The 17,629-nt window shown below is 33.0% G+C and overlaps 4 protein-coding genes across 4 annotated transcripts; 3 read left to right on the top strand and 1 right to left on the bottom strand.

Moving 5' to 3' along the window:
* Nucleotides 1-397: 397 nt before the first annotated feature.
* LOC123924066 (probable sugar phosphate/phosphate translocator At3g11320) lies at nt 398-3,142 on the top strand. The gene is made up of 4 exons (XM_045976832.1): nt 398-1,212; nt 1,707-1,810; nt 2,134-2,362; nt 2,631-3,142. Exons 1-4 carry the CDS (start codon nt 760-762, stop codon nt 2,778-2,780), a joined length of 936 nt encoding a protein of 311 aa, XP_045832788.1. The 5' UTR covers nt 398-759; the 3' UTR covers nt 2,781-3,142.
* Nucleotides 3,143-3,998: 856 nt separating this feature from the next.
* On the top strand, nt 3,999-8,322 carry LOC123924065 (mitochondrial uncoupling protein 1-like). The gene is made up of 9 exons (XM_045976831.1): nt 3,999-4,226; nt 5,666-5,884; nt 5,993-6,071; nt 6,241-6,374; nt 6,461-6,559; nt 6,662-6,766; nt 7,096-7,170; nt 7,745-7,831; nt 8,015-8,322. Exons 1-9 carry the CDS (start codon nt 4,143-4,145, stop codon nt 8,042-8,044), a joined length of 912 nt encoding a protein of 303 aa, XP_045832787.1. The 5' UTR covers nt 3,999-4,142; the 3' UTR covers nt 8,045-8,322.
* A 4,225-nt stretch (nt 8,323-12,547) lies between these two features.
* Nucleotides 12,548-13,027, top strand: LOC123923395 (SKP1-like protein 1B). The gene has a single exon (XM_045976086.1). The coding sequence runs from the start codon at nt 12,548-12,550 to the stop codon at nt 13,025-13,027; it is 480 nt and encodes a 159-aa protein (XP_045832042.1).
* Nucleotides 13,028-14,920: 1,893 nt separating this feature from the next.
* LOC123881698 (uncharacterized protein At4g13200, chloroplastic) lies at nt 14,921-17,515 on the bottom strand. Its single transcript, XM_045930421.1, has 3 exons — nt 17,230-17,515; nt 16,512-16,672; nt 14,921-15,354 (listed from the first exon to the last, which is right to left on the bottom strand). Exons 1-3 carry the CDS (start codon nt 17,423-17,425, stop codon nt 15,139-15,141), a joined length of 573 nt encoding a protein of 190 aa, XP_045786377.1. The 5' UTR covers nt 17,426-17,515; the 3' UTR covers nt 14,921-15,138.
* Nucleotides 17,516-17,629: the final 114 nt, after the last annotated feature.

Here is a 17,629-nt window from a genome sequence, read left to right as displayed (position 1 = left end):
TATATCAACTCATTATTCGATTTAACATATCATTAAAAATAAACCCTAAATTTCATAGTAATAAACCCTAAAACTTCTAGCCTAGTAGACTTTAGTAAGTAAGTAAAGAATCTCAAATTCAAACAACAACTGTTATCTATATAATACGATGTTCCTACGAGTTGAACTACGCTCCCAAGAACCAGATATTTTTCTTTTTCAAATTTTAAAAGCCAAAGAAATATTATTTTCCTGAATAACAAAAATAACAAAAAGTGTATATAAGCCATAATTTTTTTTGTTAGAAACCAAATTATAGTAATCTTTTTGGTTAGGTAATTGATGATGGCCGCTTAAATATACCATCATTAACACATATCCATTAGTCTTCTTGTCCTGTCTGCAACTACTATAATCTTACCATAAAAATTAACCTTTCTTCTTTTTAAATAAAATCAGCCAAAGTGTCTCATTCAAACCATTTTCAGTTTCATCACATTTTTATAACCTTACCACACAAACAAACATATACATGCACCCATAACATAACCAAATGTTCAGTTTCATTTTCAAACTCTTATGAAAATGAATTCAGACCCAAAAATCATCATTGAATTAGATTGATTCCCTTCTCTACATTCATTTATGATGAACCATTTATTCATTCTTTCTACCGTCTTCCTACAAAGCTTTTGGTTTTCTCTCTTCCTTTGAAAAACACCAAAAAAAATATTTTTATTTTTTAATTTTTAAAAAGATTGAATTTTGATCAAATTCATTATGACCCAGATGATGAAAAACTCAATTCCATGGCCAACAATTATGGTGGTGATTTCTTGGTACAGTTCAAATATTGGGGTGCTTCTAATGAACAAGTACTTATTAAGCAACTATGGTTACAAGTTTCCTGTTTTTCTCACCATGTGTCACATGATGTTATGTTCTGTTTTCAGCTACGTTGGAATTTATGTTATGGATATTGTACCTTTGCAGAGTGTTCAATCTAAGAATCAGTTGTTCAAAATCTGCGGATTAAGTGTTGTTTTTTGTTTCTCAGTTGTTTGTGGGAACATTTCTCTTAATTATATTCCGGTGTCGTTTAATCAAGCTATTGGAGCTACTACACCTTTTTTCACTGCTATTTTTGCTTATTTTGTGAGTAGAAAAAGAGAAGCTTGGGTTACTTACGGTACCCTTTTGCCTGTTGTTACTGGTGTTATCATTGCTAGTGGGGTAAGTAATTTTCATCTTCAATCTTTTTGAATTGTGCATGTTTGTGTTGACAACGAGTTTGGTGGAATCGGTGTGACATTGTGATTTTGTTAAACTCATAACATGTAACTATTGCCAAAATCACAATGACATGTGATTCCGTCAAACTCATAATTCAAATAGAGGTGTGTTATTTAGACACACGAAAGTCAGATATTTTATACTACATCGTGTATAAAATATAATTTGGATGTGTGTGATGTCGGAATCGAGTGAAGAGAATAAATAATATAAAACTTGCAAACTATACACATATGGTACTAATGTTATTATGTCAGATTTTGTGTCCAAGAAATATTTCATGCACTTTGATGATAACTGCAATCCCAATTGGGGAAATATAGGTCAATGCTAGTTTTTCATCAATCTCACATTTACTAGAATTACTTATCTTCTAATCCCTTCAAGAATCCAATTGTTTTTCATCAATCTCACATTCAACATTTTTGCTGCAGGCTGAACCAAGTTTTCATCTATTTGGATTTATAATCTGTGTTTCATCAACTGCTGCCAGAGCATTTAAATCAGTGCTTCAATCTATTTTGTTGTCCTCAGAAGGGTAATGATCCAATTGGATTTTATTCCTTTCGGTCAGAAAATTACTGTCACGCAATCTCGACCATCTAATCAAAATTTGACGACTCAAATCAGACTATGTACTATATGAAGCACTGACACATACATGAACATTAGACACATCAGTGACATTGACACCAATAATAATTTGAGAAAATAAATAAATTGAACGTAATCACATATACTTGTGACATGTCATTATGTGTGTTAATACCAAACGTATCTTTGATCAATCAGAAGTGCCGGTGTCCTGCAATTATTTACTTCCCTTGTAAACTAACTTCAAATAATTTTGATGTTTTGCAGAGAAAAATTGGATTCTATGAACCTGCTGCTTTATATGGCACCTATAGCAATGATGGTGTTACTTCCTGCAACATTGTTGATGGAGGGAAACGTGCTTCGGATGACAATAGAGCTTGCCAGAGAGGATTTCAGAATTATTTGGTATCTGCTTTTGAGTTCATCTCTTGCATATTTTGTCAACCTCACTAATTTTTTGGTGACCAAATATACAAGTGCTCTTACCCTTCAGGTATGTCTTAATGCATAGATTCAATTCATGTTTAATACAAACTTGGCCATTTTCCACTCATTTTAACATATTTCATTTCATGCACCGAATATACTAAACTATGAAACACTGATACAAACACGGACAAGGACACGAATACCAGACAAAACACTGATAATAATTAGAGATAGTGAAATATTTTAATGTAATCACATATATCGGTGTTGCCTTGGTGTCACACACTTATTACATTTCATACAATGTGATTGTTTTTGTCAAATATTTTCAGGTGTTAGGAAATGCAAAGGGTGCAGTTGCAGTGGTGATCTCAATTTTGATATTTCAAAATCCAATTTCAATGATAGGAATGCTTGGCTATGTACTCACTATCATTGGAGTTATATTGTATAGTGAAACCAAGAAGAGATATAGTACTTAGAAACTAGTAAAAAAATTAACAAGATCACAATCATAGTGGATTCTGTTATTTACATGCAATAGGACCAACACAATTAATATGAGTTTGCACTTGCAGCACACAAAGTATTTCATTTGGACCTACTTGTTTAATCATTTCCCTAGGATTGTGGGAGTAGTAGGCACATTGGCCATAAACATTTTGATGTGGACTTGAGTTTCATTGATGTTTCATAGGTAGTCATTTTCAATTTGCTTTGATATCTTCATTCACTTGCAACTGCTTCTTCATAGCATTTTTAGAAGGAATTTTCAATATAATTCATGAGAAGCAAAGTAATCTATTATTTGTGAAAAGAAAGAACTTTTTTTTTTCACTTGCAACTTAAGCAGTTGGTTGAGAGACTTTAGTACTAATTTAGGTCGAATTATTTTGTGAAAGATTTGGTGCTCTCACAAAAAGTGTATTTTTGAAGCTTTTTTCTTCTCCTAATCTCCATTGAGATCAGTGGTCGGTGTGTGTTGTTTCATGGTTGCGACCTAAATTTGAGGGACCAAAATGAAAGGGAAGAACAATAATTTAAGAGTAATTTTAAGAGACTAAAATAACGAGATAGACCATTAGTTTGAAAACTAACATCAAAACCACCCCCAAATTAAAACCCTAAATCAATTTTTCTCTTCTCATTGAACTGTTTTCAATCATCATCTTGATAACCATTTTCAAAAGCACTCATGAAGATTGAAGATGATGGTTTGAATGGACTTCGTTTGGAATGAGAATGGCCACATCATGGTCCAATAAGTCGACAACAAATTGTGGTCAAAGAATGTCATGGATCTCATTAACTAATGGAAGTACGATTCAAAGACTTTAAAATATTTTTATGATGATTTAGGGACTACTATGACAACGAGTAACACTTTCAAGAATGAAAATGACTATTCCCTCGAGATTCAATACATGAGATCAAGATTCAAACCCATTGACTACGATACAAATAATTATCGTTCAAAAAATCTCTAAATTTTTTCAAAGCATAATCAATATTTTTTTTTGACAGATCATAATCAATATTTTTTTGCTTATATCTGTGTCCGGAGGAAGTATTCTTTTAAGGTTTAAATTTTTAACAATTGAACGGAGGAAGTAATTACAGGAAATTGAAAAAAGTCAAAAACAACGTGCAAGTTTTGTGAAAAAATAAAAATAAAAAAAACGTGCAAGTAGCATGTGGACGACGGCGCCCGATTGCCGCATAAATAACAAATTCCCAATTACTACTGAAAGTAAGCGCTTATTCAAAAATAAATAAATATTTGATCATAAGGAAAGAAAGAAAAACGAAATTCTGAATTCCCAAACGCAACGCAACGCAACGCAATGGTTGCTGATTCCAACTCCAAATCCGATCTCTCCTTCGGTAGACTCTTCGCCAGCAGTGCTTTCTCCGCATCTTTCGCTGAGGTATCTGTGTAGGACTGACTAGCTAGGATCCATTATTCTAATATACTACATTGCTTTACTCTACTTTTCTATACTAATGGATCTGATTACTATACTTCTAACTGATTCAATTTGTTTGGATCGGCTTATTTGATTTTGTATACTCATATAAGCACTTGTGAGTGAGATTATTATTGGAACAGCTTTTCATATGTTTTCAACTTATTTCTATAAGTTCTACATGATAGATAGATAGCTTATGAAAATTGTTTATTATTCATATAAAAATAGTTTGGCTTTATTTTATTTTTTGTTATAGAAATAATTTATACATAAGTGCTTATGCTATCATAAGCACTTAATTAAGTTGTTTATCCAAATAGGAACTACTTTGTTAGAATATAATGTGTGTTACTTTTAGTTTTCTCGGATCCGTTAATCTTTGGCTTTACCAGTGCGTGTGATTTGCTAAAAAATAAGGGAATGGACAAAACAACTCTAGTTGTACTGTGTTTGGTTTTCAAATTGGTAAACCACATGACAAATTTTTGTTCCAAATATAAGTTGTCTAAAATACCAAAATTTCCTTTTTCCCACCGAATATTTTAAATGTTTGTCTTGTTCTATCATGCCCAGTACTTACCTTCCTATGATTGTGTTTTTGTGTGAAAATGCTTGTGAAGTAAGCTTTCTTTAGCTCATAAAATTTAGACCATGAACCTAACACGTCACAATCTCCATTATTCTTTATACCTTTGGTTTATCTCTTTCTATGATTAGTCAATGGTGGTGGTTAGTCACAATGGTTTTTGTCTGTTCTGGTGTGATGAAAGGCACGTACTTTTCAATCCGGGCTGTTTATACCTTTCGAAATTGTAATGATCTGTATTTATGGGAAAACTCTTGGATGTTTTTTGGTGAATGGAATGGAAGGGAACAAGTGAGAAGCAATGGAAGGAAGGATTGGGACAAAGATATCATTCACCTTATTTGGAAGATTATCAAAGAAACGGAATCGAATTCCAATACCCTTAAGTTTCTGACTTTCATCCATTCCACCCTGTCGATTCTGATCCCTTCTAACCTATATTTAAACTCCCAAACAAGGAACTTCCTCTCTCTCCTTTCATCCACTTTGTATTCCGCTTCATTTCCTATCATCCAAATACTGTATGCAATTATGCTTATGCGTATCTAGCTTTTATTATTCAACTTTGTTGGCCGTAAAGTTATACTTGACAAAAATGAATACTCTTTGAAATTATCTCCTATAGAAACAGCTTTTGCATGGTAAAATGTTTATTTAGCGACAATATTCGTTATATATATGTGTATTTTATTCCTATGTTGCAATCAGTGGAGATTGATTCTGCTTATATATTTATTACTGATTTCTTGTTTTCTTTCTGATGTCCTGTTCATTTGTTAGTTCTCATACTGTTTTTTTATAATGGAAATAGGTTTGTACCATACCTTTGGACACCGCCAAAGTTAGGCTTCAGCTTCAAAAGCAAGCTGTAGCTGGCGATGTATCCTCTTTACCTAAATACAAGGGTATGCTGGGAACAGTTGGAACGATTGCCAGGGAAGAAGGTCTTTCAGCACTCTGGAAGGGCATCGTGCCAGGCCTACATCGTCAATGTTTGTATGGAGGATTAAGAATTGGGTTATACGAACCTGTGAGATTTGAATCCTTTTGCAGAAATTTGTTCGCTTATTTTAATTTATCTGTATTATTTGCTTATTTTAGTTTATCTGATGCTGTGAATGACACGGGGTTTTAACAGGTTAAAACTTTCTACACGGGGAAGGACCATGTTGGCGATGTTCCACTGTCAAAGAAAATTCTAGCTGCATTTACGACTGGTAAAGTTCAATGCTGGAAGTTGTGGGAATAATTTTTCTGTGTCACTTTGTACTATGATATGAATTAATTTTAAAATTTTGGGATTATGCACTGTTTCCTACCATGTGTTTGTGTTATCTCTACCTAGATACTCATTGCGTACAACACTTCAATGTGTTCCATCAACAGGTGCTGTGGCAATTGCAGTGGCAAATCCAACTGATCTTGTCAAAGTAAGACTTCAAGCAGAAGGAAAATTACCTCCGGGTGTTCCCAGGCGCTACTCTGGATCTTTAAATGCTTATTCGTCAATCGTGAGACAGGTATATACATTTAAACCAACATGATTTATGAAAGAGAAACATGTATCTGGTTTATTTTGGTTTAAAAATCTGCATCTAATACTCAGGAAGGAGTTGGAGCTCTTTGGACAGGGCTTGGACCCAACATAGCAAGAAATGGTATTATCAATGCTGCTGAACTAGCCAGCTATGATCAAGTGAAACAGGTAATTTAAAAGTTTCTGGGAGCATGCATTGTGATTTGAGTAGCAAACGTCTCTTTTTCTTGACTAACTAATTTTGAGTAACTAACTAATTTTTTGATGCAGACTATTTTGAAAATTCCAGGATTCACCGACAATGTTGTAACTCATCTCTTTGCTGGCCTTGGGGCAGGTTTTTTTGCTGTTTGTATCGGCTCACCAGTTGATGTGGTAATTTATAGCTTTGACTAAATAATAAATATTCATTGTTGATTTGGCTTTTATAATTTCTATTGTTTCAACTTATAATTCTTTTACATTTTGATATGAAATTTGCTCCATTTTTTTTCTTTGGTCAACCATGATAACTTGATAAGATAAGAATCCCGGAATGATTACACAATAGTAGAATCAGTTAGCTTTTATAGCTTGTATGAGATTTTCTTTTTACTGTTTCATTTTTCATATTGGTTGCAAGAAATGAAGTGAGCTTTCTTGCTTGTTCATTCTTACCATTCCACTAATTCTATTGTTCTATCTTCCCTTTGGTGAATATGCAGGTCAAGTCGAGAATGATGGGAGATTCTAGTTACAAAAGCACCCTTGATTGTTTTGTCAAAACCTTGAAGAATGATGTATGTTGCCTTTCACTATAATAATTTTTCTATGTGAATCCTTTCCTCTTGAAATAGGTGCAAAAAATTCTTTTGACTACTTTATCATGTCTAATTGTATCTGATCGGCATGGTTCTAAATTGCTATCTGCAATCGTAGTTACAGCCACAAAAACAATTCAGAATTCTCCACAACGACATTTTTCTAAATTGTTATCTGCAACTGTAATTGCGAACACAAAATAACAATTTAGAATTCTCTGCGACGGCATGGTTCTAAATTGCAACCTGCAACCGTAATTAAGGACATGTCGATCACATTTTCCTGCATTTTATCATAAAATAAAAATTCGCAGTGTAAGTACAACTGCAATCACATTTTAAAAGATACACAAGCTTAGTTAGCTGAACTTATATGTCACATTTTCTTTTTCATTTTATTTTTTATTTTTTTCTTTGGGTTAAGTTTACTTGCATGAGAAGGTAGACATTTTCTGTCATTTACCTTTAGTTTGAGTCAAACAAGAGGCTACAATTTCAAAGGGTTGTCTTTTATCAAAACTGATTGGTTGTGTAATCTGATGTTTCTTCTCAGGGACCCTTAGCATTTTATAAAGGGTTCCTCCCAAATTTTGGACGGCTGGGATCTTGGAACGTGATCATGTTTCTAACTCTAGAACAGGTACAATATGAATACTCTGCTACATTTCCGTTCTTTTTTTTTTCCAATTATGTGGCGATGGCATAAACTCCGAGAAATGCACTCGGCATCTGTTTGGTTTTAGAAAATGTTTTTTTTTTAAACCAATAGACTTTTGATTTTTGTTTGCTTTCTCACTTGTTTGTTCTTTGTTTCTCATGACAGACTAAAAAGTTCGTCAAAAGTTTAGAATGATCGTCGTGAGCTCAATCAATTACATGAAGTATTTTCGACAGGGACCTGTTGCAGCCGCAAATGCAGTTGAAATTGTAGAAAATAAAGGCTCCTATCTCTTCATTTCACTAATTAGGGTTTAGTTAAACATTTTTACAAAGGTTAAAAACATGAAAGTTGAATTGATACAAATGTCCATTGATTTGTGTGTATGGTACAAAAATGGCCTCTTCACCATTTGAGTATACTTTATTATTTCTGAAAACTTATATTTTATGGTAATAGTTTGATTTATTTAATTGATAATAATTTTCATTTAATTAGAAAAAACAATGGTAATTGACATTATATTTTTGAATAACTTGTTTTTGGGATGTAATTGAATCGCTTAAGTTTACTTTCTCTGAAAAATAAATAAAAACATTGTTTTTGGGTACCAGTTGCAGCCACAAATACAGTTGAAATTACAATTTTTTTGACTCATGCATTTGTTTAATCAAGTGTGTATTTTGTTTATAGGTCTAATTTTTTTTTTAATTTAAAGTAACTAAGTAAGTAGTAATAATGTTAGTGTTCTGTTGTAACCAAAAAAATGTTAAGTGTTCTGTTAAGAAAATTACAAGTCTCAAATGAGGAGTGAAAACATGCATTTTGAAAAGTTCAGTAGAATCTCCTCTAAATCCTTCTTTATTTACTTGAGTTCCTTCTTCAGCTTCATTTTGAGATGACAGAGAATTGAGATTTATTGGATGTACCCAAAATCACAATTCATTTGTCTGCAAGTGTAGTAAAGTTTTTATTTGGATCGCAATCGAACCTAATATTTTTGCCTCTACAAATTTTTGAGGCAAAATCTTTAATCGTGTTTCAAAGATACCAGACATTGATGATTAAAAAAAAGAGTAAAGAATCAACATTGCCTCCTGAGCTTTAACTGTTATACACTATTTGTTCAGGAGAAATAAGCAACTTATAGAAGAATTGGACACACAAAGACACAAGAAACATTTGTACATTTGTTCCTGAAAAGGAGGAAGACTAACTAAGAACAACCACAAAAGTCTTGTTATCATCATCCATCCATCCCACTAGACTAGGCTAAGGTCGGAGGGAGTACAACTTAATCACAATTAAGTGGACTAAGCATAATTTATGCTTAGAAACCATATGCATAGGAAACTAACATTACCTATTTTTAAGGCTATTGTTATTTATCAATCCATAAAGTTCAGAAGGTTCACATCAGAAGTTCAGAAAGTCCGTAACAGGGTTTAGAAAGTTTAACTCAAATACTCACAAGAACATCAACAAATAAGAACATCAAAAGGTTTACAACAGATTTCAAAAAGTTCTACAAAGAATATAAACGTGCAACATTCTTACAAAACCTCAACATCACACCAAATATTTTCTTCCCAGACACAAAATTGGTGTCATTGATGATGATCCAGGGCATAATAAATATTAGTTGTTGTATTTAAGGTTTAAATTTCCATTACAGTTATTATCTAAATGAGTTGTGGTATAATATGGATGAAAGGAAAACTCAAACTCGATACACCTACTCGAACCCAAAGGCAAGTCAACAGGAGAAACTCGAGTTGATTGGGTTTGGATTCGGGTGACACCCGAATATATGGGTGTGAGTTTGAGTAGTATCAAATTCATTCAGCACCCAAATATATATATATATATATATATATATATATATATATATATATATATATATGGGGGCTGCTAACTTAGACTCAGTTGGGTCTAAGTTAGCAAGGTGCACCTTTTCAGTTGGACAAAAATACCCATTTTTTTAATTTTTGAAAGAATAGAGCAACAAGGGCATTTCTGTAATTTACCCAACAGTACACGCGCCCCCACCTTCTTTTCCCACCCCCCAGGACACGTGGCAGCGTGTTAGTGGACAAAATCCAAGCGCGTGCATCACACGCGCCGACAGACGCGCGTGGCTGCAGCCCTAACGCGGAGAGAGAAACTTTTTAAAAAAGAAAGGCCACGTGTCAGCATATGATTGGCTGCGTTAATTTTTTTCCATTTAATACTTTAAACTCAATTATTTCGTCGTAAATTAATTTTTTATTTTTTATTTTTTATACCAAAATTCATAATTTTTTTTTCTCTACAAATAGAGACTTGGTTCGTTTGATTTGGACACAGAAAAAAAAAACCCAATTTTTCACTACCTAAATCTCATTTTTCACTACCTTACATCAACTCACTTAAACCATTCTACTAGGAAAATGGTTTCAGAGTACAAATCTCTGAAACCATTCTACATGCTAAATGGTTTCAGAAGCAAATAACTAATAATCAACTTACTGAAACCATTCTACCAGCAAAATGGTTTCAGAAGCAAACACAATTAATAAATTACTCACTGAAACCATTTTACCAGTAAAATGGTTTCAGAATAAAACTATGTGCAACCATTCTACAACCTAAATGGTTTCAAAAGCAAATAACTAATAATCAACTTACTGAAACCATTCTACCAGCAAAATGGTTTCAGATTACAACTCTCTGAAACCATTGTACCAGATAAATGGTTTCAGAAGCAAACACAATTAATAAATTACTCACTGAAACCATTCTACCAGTAAAATGGTTTCAGAATACAACTATGTGCAACCATTCTACAAGCTAAATGGTTTCAGAAGCAAATAACTAATAATCAACTTACTGAAACCATTCTACCAGCAAAATGGTTTCAGATTACAACTCTCTGAAACCATTGTACCAGATAAATGGTTTCAGAAGCAAACACAATTAATAAATTACTCATTGAAACCATTCTATCAGTAAAATGGTTTCAGAATACAACTATGTGCAACCATTCTACCAGTAAAATGGTTTCAGAAGCAAACATTAGTTTTTAATTACCGTTTTATCTCATTTAATTAACTAAAAATAGTTTCAGGTCTCCAAAAATTTCATAAAATATACCAAAAGTTCCAGAATATTATCTACTATTTTCCTGGTATAATGGTTTCAGTGAGTTGGTTGAGTGGTGCGTGTTAAATTACAACACACAAGTAACGTATTTAGTAGACAAAAAATGAGATTAAGGTAGTGAAAAATTGCGTTTTTTTTTCTGTGTCCAAATCAAACGAACCAAGTCTCTATTTGTAGACAAAAAAAAATTATGAATTTTGGTATAAAAATAAAAAAATAAAAAATTAATTTACAACGAAATAATTGAGTTCAAAGTATTAAATGAACAAAAATCACGCCCAGCCAACCATTGTGTGACACGTGTCCTACTTTTAAAAAGCAAATTTTTCTCTCTCCAGGTTGTAATCCAGTGTGGCGCAGGCGCTGGAATCTGATGGATCAGGATGATCTGGCCTGTCTGATTGATCAGACAGTCTTGATGAGATCAGATCTTGGCTGTCTGATGGAAATCAACGGTCTGTAACTATGGTCCTTCGGTACGCGCGCGACACTGGATCTGCGTCTATTAATGGTTTCAAAAGTGCCCCTGTTGCTCTATTCTTTCAAAAATTAAAAGAATGGGTATTTTGGTCCAATTGAAAAGGTGCACCTTGCTAACTTAGACCTAACTAGGGTCTAAGTTAGAAAACCCCTATATATATATATATATATATTAAATTACCCAATTATTCCATGTTTATCAAACTATGTTACTATTGTATTGTCATTTGCAAACCATATTACCAAATTATGCTATATTTTGTATTTTATCAAATATAATTCGGGCTGGATTTGAGCCGGTAATTAATTATGTGTGTTCTTGTTTTGGGTTTCGGGTTTGGGTGGGAAAATCCGAACCCAACGGGTGTGGGTGTAGGTTTTATTTTCCCACCCGAACAACCTTTGGGTTTGGGTTCGAGTGGTAATTTCGGGTGTGGGTTTGGATAATATCAAATTCGCACCCGTGAGCACCCATTGTCATCCCTATTGTATAATACTATAATTCATTTTAGTTAGTCACTATATATATATATATATATATATATATATATATATATATATATATATATATATATATATATTATTGAGATAATTCTTCCTTGTATTGAATTCCTTTTGGTTGATCGATTATATGAATTAAATTTGTTTTGGTGAAGGAAAAAAATATGTGTAATACAAAACATATTTCTAAATAATGTATTTAAATTAGTAACAAATCTTAAAAAAATTCTAAACAAAAATACAAACTATAAATTTTGATAATATCTAATTTTAAAATTACACATCAACAAAATAAAGTAAAATCAAACGTTTTATATTAGACAATTTTTTGTTGTTGATAAAAGCATATATTTAGTCAAAAAAAAGAGCATATATATGAATCAAATCTAAAATATTTTTATCAAAAAATAAAATTAAACAAAATCTAGAATCAAATTACTTGTTCGCCATGCAAGAGACCCTAGTTTGCATTCTAGCATCATTATAAATAGTACTCACATCCACTGTGTTTCTCACTCAGCTCAGTGTCACTACTTTTTTAACTTAGAGAACAATAAACAATACCATCTAGCCACCATGTCATCGACCGGGAAGATTACTCTCAAGAGTTCCGACGACAAGGTGTACGAAATTGACGCGGCGGTGGCATTGGAATCTCTAACAATCAAGCATATGATCGACGCCAATTGTACCGAAGATGGTGAAATCCCCATTCCCAATGTAACAAGCAAGATTTTGGCAAAGGTTATTGAGTATTGTAAGAAGCATGTTGAGGCTGAGAGTTCCGAAGAAGAAAAACCTGGTAATAGTGAGGATGATCTTAAGGTTTGGGACGCTAATTTTGTCAAAGTTGATAAGGATACACTCTTCGATCTCATCTTAGCCGCAAAAGAGTTAAACATTAAGAGTCTGTTGGAACTTACATGTCAGGCTGTAGCAAAAATGACCAAGGGTATGAAACCGGCGGAAATTCGCAAGTTTTTTAGCGTTAAGAAAGCATACACTCCGGAGGAAGAGGACGAAGTTCGTCGTGAAAACCAGTGGACTTTTGAATGATTATATGGTTTTTTTTTATAGTTTATATATTTGCTAGTTGATCCTAGTCATGAATCTGCATATCATCATAAGGAATACAATTTATCCGTAACAATTTTTTTTTTAAAAAATTATGGTTGTAATCTACAAATTTGGATTGAAGTCTTTTTTATGGACTTGATTGATGAAAAACAAATTGTTGGTTCTCAAAGAAATTTATTCTTATTTTTTGATTTAGTTCATTTTTTAAAGTTATTGTTATTCTTATTTTTTGAATCTTTCTTACATATAGGGTTAGAAATTTGAGAGATAGGGTCAGCACTTATTGTTTAGGTGCATTGTTTTTTTTTTTAATGCAAATAAAGTATCTGCACACAATTGCAGAGACTAATTCTTTGAGCATTGAAGGACTTAAATAAGCGGCAAACTCTCCCTAAAAATTTAACACCGCTGCATGTCTAATTCGAAGACTTTAGTTAAGTTAAAAGAGACTTGTGTCATTTATCTAAACGCTTGGATGCAACTATTGGTTTTTTAGTGATCATCTTCTTCATCTTCATGTTAACGATTGAGAGAGTTCATTCTTTTGCTTAATATGTTTGTGATTAGTTGTGGCAATGTTGTTCTTTCACAACAATCCTGCTTCCTTTTCCCCCATACTTTTTATTCCTAATAGTATCGACCTAATTGGCCATTAAAAAGAAAAGCAATTCATAACGGAACAATTCATGGATTAAATATTCATAATAGAATAATCCATTCTTAGTCTCCATGAACATAGTTAAGTTGGTCGCATTATATATGAAGAAGGCGAAGTTCAAACTTTTGACACTCCCCTTATTCATCTTTAAAGGTGGCTAAGCTGCATAACAAAAAAAAAAAGACTTATACCAATGACCTATGAAGCACGGACTCCGACACGGACACTGTGACACGACATCGACACGGACGCGACGACAGTGCTAATGTAAAAAATATAGGACACCGACACCGCTATATATTTATAAAAAATATTAATTGAGAGTCAAAATATATACATATAAATCTAGATTGAGCAAGTTATTTCTTGAAAAAAGTTTTAAAACAATATGTGATAATATTTTACCTTTATTTATCCATCTACTATCGAAAAAAATTAAAAAAATTATAATCAAAATGTAATGTTTTTAATCCCTCATTGATCAAAATTGTTGTTTCGACACATCATTAATACTTGTAGATATGTCTGATATGTGCTTATTGAGAGTATGAGCAAAGAAAAAACAATTTTTTTTGGGACACTTATTCGACACGTGTTGTACATTAAAGGAAAAATTGAATTTTTTTGGACATCGATCTGAGCTATCCGACACGTGTCGTATGAGTGTCGTACACCGCGACACGCCTAATCATAGAGGTGTAGTAGGAGTTTTTTACTTATGCTGATACCAAATCATTTTCTTTTAAGTAAACAACAAATCTTTACTAGTAAAAAAAACATATATTTTTATCAATATCCACTATATGTTTACCAATAAAAAATCCTTTTATTTTAAGTAAACAACAAATTTTTTACTTTACTCGCAAAAAAATAATCTTTTTACTAGTAAAAAAACAAATCATTTTAATTGAAAAGTAAAAGTTGTTCACCACTTTGGAGACCCTTAGTTAGTACTTAGTTGCATTATATATATAGTACTCACTCACCTCATTTCGCACTCACTTCACTCACTAGTTCTTCAAATACATTTCAAAATCCAATCATCATGTCATCCTCCAGGAAGATCAATCTCAAGAGTTCCGACGGTGAGATCTTCGAAATCGACGAGGCAGTGGCGATGGAATCGCAAACGCTCAAACATATGATTGAGGATTGTGCTGACAACACTACAATTACTACTATTCACAACGTAACCGGCCAAATCTTGGCAAAGGTTATTGAATACTGTAAGAAACATGTTGAAGCTCGAAGTTCTGTAACAATACTTATATATACATGCCAAACGAAGAAGTAAAGATAATCCGTTTGAGAATTTGAACTCATTTATCGGCATGTGTATTGAACTCGATAACTTAGATCCGTAAACACAAGGCACTAAGCATGTTTAGCAAAAATATATAGAAAGGTGAAGCATAGTATATCACTTATGAACTTAAAGTGGGATCTCCCCTATGGTGGGATCAGTGTCTGTTTCAGATGCATCAGTAGACTGTACCGTAGTAACTGGATCAGTTGAAGAATATGAAGTTCCTGAATCGTCGACTACTATATCAGCTGTAGAGTTGGACACCAGACCCTGTGGCTGTGCCTCCGTAGCTTCACGTGCTGCTTTTTCCTTTGCTTTTTTGGCTTTATCCAACACTTCTTCCTGTATGACAATAATTATACTTTCAAACAACGAGAAGATGGGCATTTAAATCTGAAATAACCACATAAGTTATTTGTGCGCTAGTGCACCATTAGATTGATATATGAAGCACTGACACAGACACGGACAGACACAATACTGACATTGACAAGTAGATACCGATAATAATTTGAAAATATAAAAATGATTGAATGTAAGCACATGTGTCGGTGATGCCGACACTGTTACTAATTTATTCCCATTTTCCAACTCATTTCCTCAACTCTAATTGATACAATGTTACCGGACCACTGCTATTGTGAAACTCTTGGTTCACCGACATAAATCTTATTTTATGGCCCAAGAATAAGTTTTTCAGCAAAAACTATACTAGGAATTCAAATTGCAAAGACCTGTGTACCTTTTTGCAATATAAATCTGATTGTAGACTATATCAAAAAGTTTTCTTTGTCACTACAGGAATTCAGAACATTTTTTTCAATAATTATACAACCCCCAATACTTGTAACACTAACATCATTTTTCAAATTATAACTATAACACTAAATTTTTTTCCCATACCAGCTAGCATTAGGATCACCTATAGAACATTAAGGTCCAACACAAGTGCCCAAGTATACACTACAAGTCAAATGACAATCTAATATTGGTTACCAGACCATCCAAAGTCAGGGTTGTCAATCGCAGATCGTAGAAAATAGTGGTTTGTTCAAACTTTGTTATGTTAAAGTGCTATAACACAGCTATATAGCTTCGTTTTACTAAATAGCATAGCGCTGAACAACAGTGATTTATTCAAATTCCACTATGCTATAGCGCTGCTATAACCACTATTTAACAACACTATCCAATGTTGTCAAATAGTGGTGCTATAGCTATATAAGTATAACACTGCAGAATTTTAACAAACTTCTATAGCATTTATACCGGTGTTGTTAATCACAAAAAATAGCATTTTGTTCAAATTCAGCTATGCTATTGACCTATTGTGCTATAGCCACTATTTGACAACACTTCATACTAAATCGCATATCACAAAACTGTAGCAGTTTGTTAAAATTCTGCAGTGTTATAGAGCTATAGCACCGCTATTCAACAACATTGGTTTATAGCAGAAATCCAGCACAACACAAAGCTACTTTAAAACTGTTCCTTACCTGAAATTCCTGCACTTGTCTTTGTTGTTCAGCTTGCAGTCTTCCAACTGTACTTAAGAGCTCACCAACTGTAGACTCAATTCGCTCATTTAGAGTTTCGGCAAGAGCTTTTCCCAAGAAAAATGCATCCAGTACATTTTTACTGCTGCTATCACCATCACCTACACAACTCACATACTTTAAAAAACTACATAATCAAGTAAAGAACCTAAAACAAAAATCTAATGATAGATAGTTTTATATGAATTAATTTTGTCCACATATATTACTACATATTTACGAACATGAAATTACAAATTTGTCTGGGTTCAAGTGGTTAATGAGCTCCATAAAAAGACCAATTGTTCAGGATAACCCAAATTTAATTCATAGGTGAAACACTTCTTAGTCAGACTTTAGTTACCTCCCAGCCGAACTCCGGATTATCAGGGACCCTTCCCCGATAACCGGGTTATCACGTAAAAAATTACAAATTTGGCAAAATAAATTCAGTAAATGTGAAATAATCTAATCAATTTCATCACCCAAAAAAAAAGTATTAATAAAAAATGAACAATTTAAGGATTAGAAACAGCATTAAGGATAAAAAACAATAATTAAATCAACAGCAACCTTGTTATGCTATGTTACAAACCTTGTTCATGCAATTGAAGAACACATCATTAACATTAAAATTTAAAACCAACAAAACAGAGATAAAGAAAACAAAATTGTTTACCACCAGGGAAGAAGCTATTGTTGCAGCGAATTCCAGTGGTCTGAAAACCCCTTTTGCTGCTGGTGCTGGGAAGTTGAATGGATATGGGTTTGGAAGAAGAAGGAACAAGGATTTTGGAAAATGAAGAATAGATTTTGGAAAACCTTGGAGAAGCAAAGGTTGTTGGAGATGGTGAAGGGGAGAGGTTAGTGTTCATTTTCTCTTCCAAAAATGCACACAGCCACGCCCACAATTTTTGTTGTGTTGTGTCTATGATTGTTTTGCTGTGAATCCCACACAATATGTATGTATTACCTCAAAATAAAATAAATGTGTTTTTATTTTGCTTTAATAAAAAAATTGTTTTTTGGTCAACCATGTGATTCATAGGAGAATGGAGGCGAGTAATTCAGAATTCGAT

The sequence above is a fragment of the Trifolium pratense genome, linkage group LG4 (assembly GCF_020283565.1).
Source record: "Trifolium pratense cultivar HEN17-A07 linkage group LG4, ARS_RC_1.1, whole genome shotgun sequence".
Taxonomy (NCBI): Eukaryota; Viridiplantae; Streptophyta; class Magnoliopsida; order Fabales; family Fabaceae; genus Trifolium; species Trifolium pratense.
The sequence above is the reverse complement of the archived record's forward strand: the minus strand, read 5'-3'. Positions and strand labels throughout refer to the sequence as shown.

Bases quoted from the DNA above. Each gene is read 5' to 3' on its own strand.
- LOC123924066 (XM_045976832.1), top strand. From the start codon at position 760: ATGACCCAGATGATGAAAAACTCAATTCCATGGCCAACAATTATGGTG. The intron at 1,811-2,133 runs GTAATGATCCAA...GATGTTTTGCAG, and splicing joins ATTTTGTTGTCCTCAGAAGG to AGAAAAATTGGATTCTATGA. The intron at 2,363-2,630 runs GTATGTCTTAAT...AAATATTTTCAG, and splicing joins CAAGTGCTCTTACCCTTCAG to GTGTTAGGAAATGCAAAGGG.
- LOC123923395 (XM_045976086.1), top strand. From the start codon at position 12,548: ATGTCATCGACCGGGAAGATTACTCTCAAGAGTTCCGACGACAAGGTG.
- LOC123881698 (XM_045930421.1), bottom strand. From the start codon at position 17,425: ATGAACACTAACCTCTCCCCTTCACCATCTCCAACAACCTTTGCTTCT. The intron at 16,673-17,229 runs GTAAACAATTTT...TGAGTTGTGTAG, and splicing joins CAATAGCTTCTTCCCTGGTG to GTGATGGTGATAGCAGCAGT. The intron at 15,355-16,511 runs GTAAGGAACAGT...ATTGTCATACAG, and splicing joins GACAAGTGCAGGAATTTCAG to GAAGAAGTGTTGGATAAAGC.
- LOC123924065 (XM_045976831.1), top strand. From the start codon at position 4,143: ATGGTTGCTGATTCCAACTCCAAATCCGATCTCTCCTTCGGTAGACTC. The intron at 6,072-6,240 runs GTAAAGTTCAAT...TTCCATCAACAG, and splicing joins TCTAGCTGCATTTACGACTG to GTGCTGTGGCAATTGCAGTG. The intron at 6,375-6,460 runs GTATATACATTT...TCTAATACTCAG, and splicing joins ATTCGTCAATCGTGAGACAG to GAAGGAGTTGGAGCTCTTTG.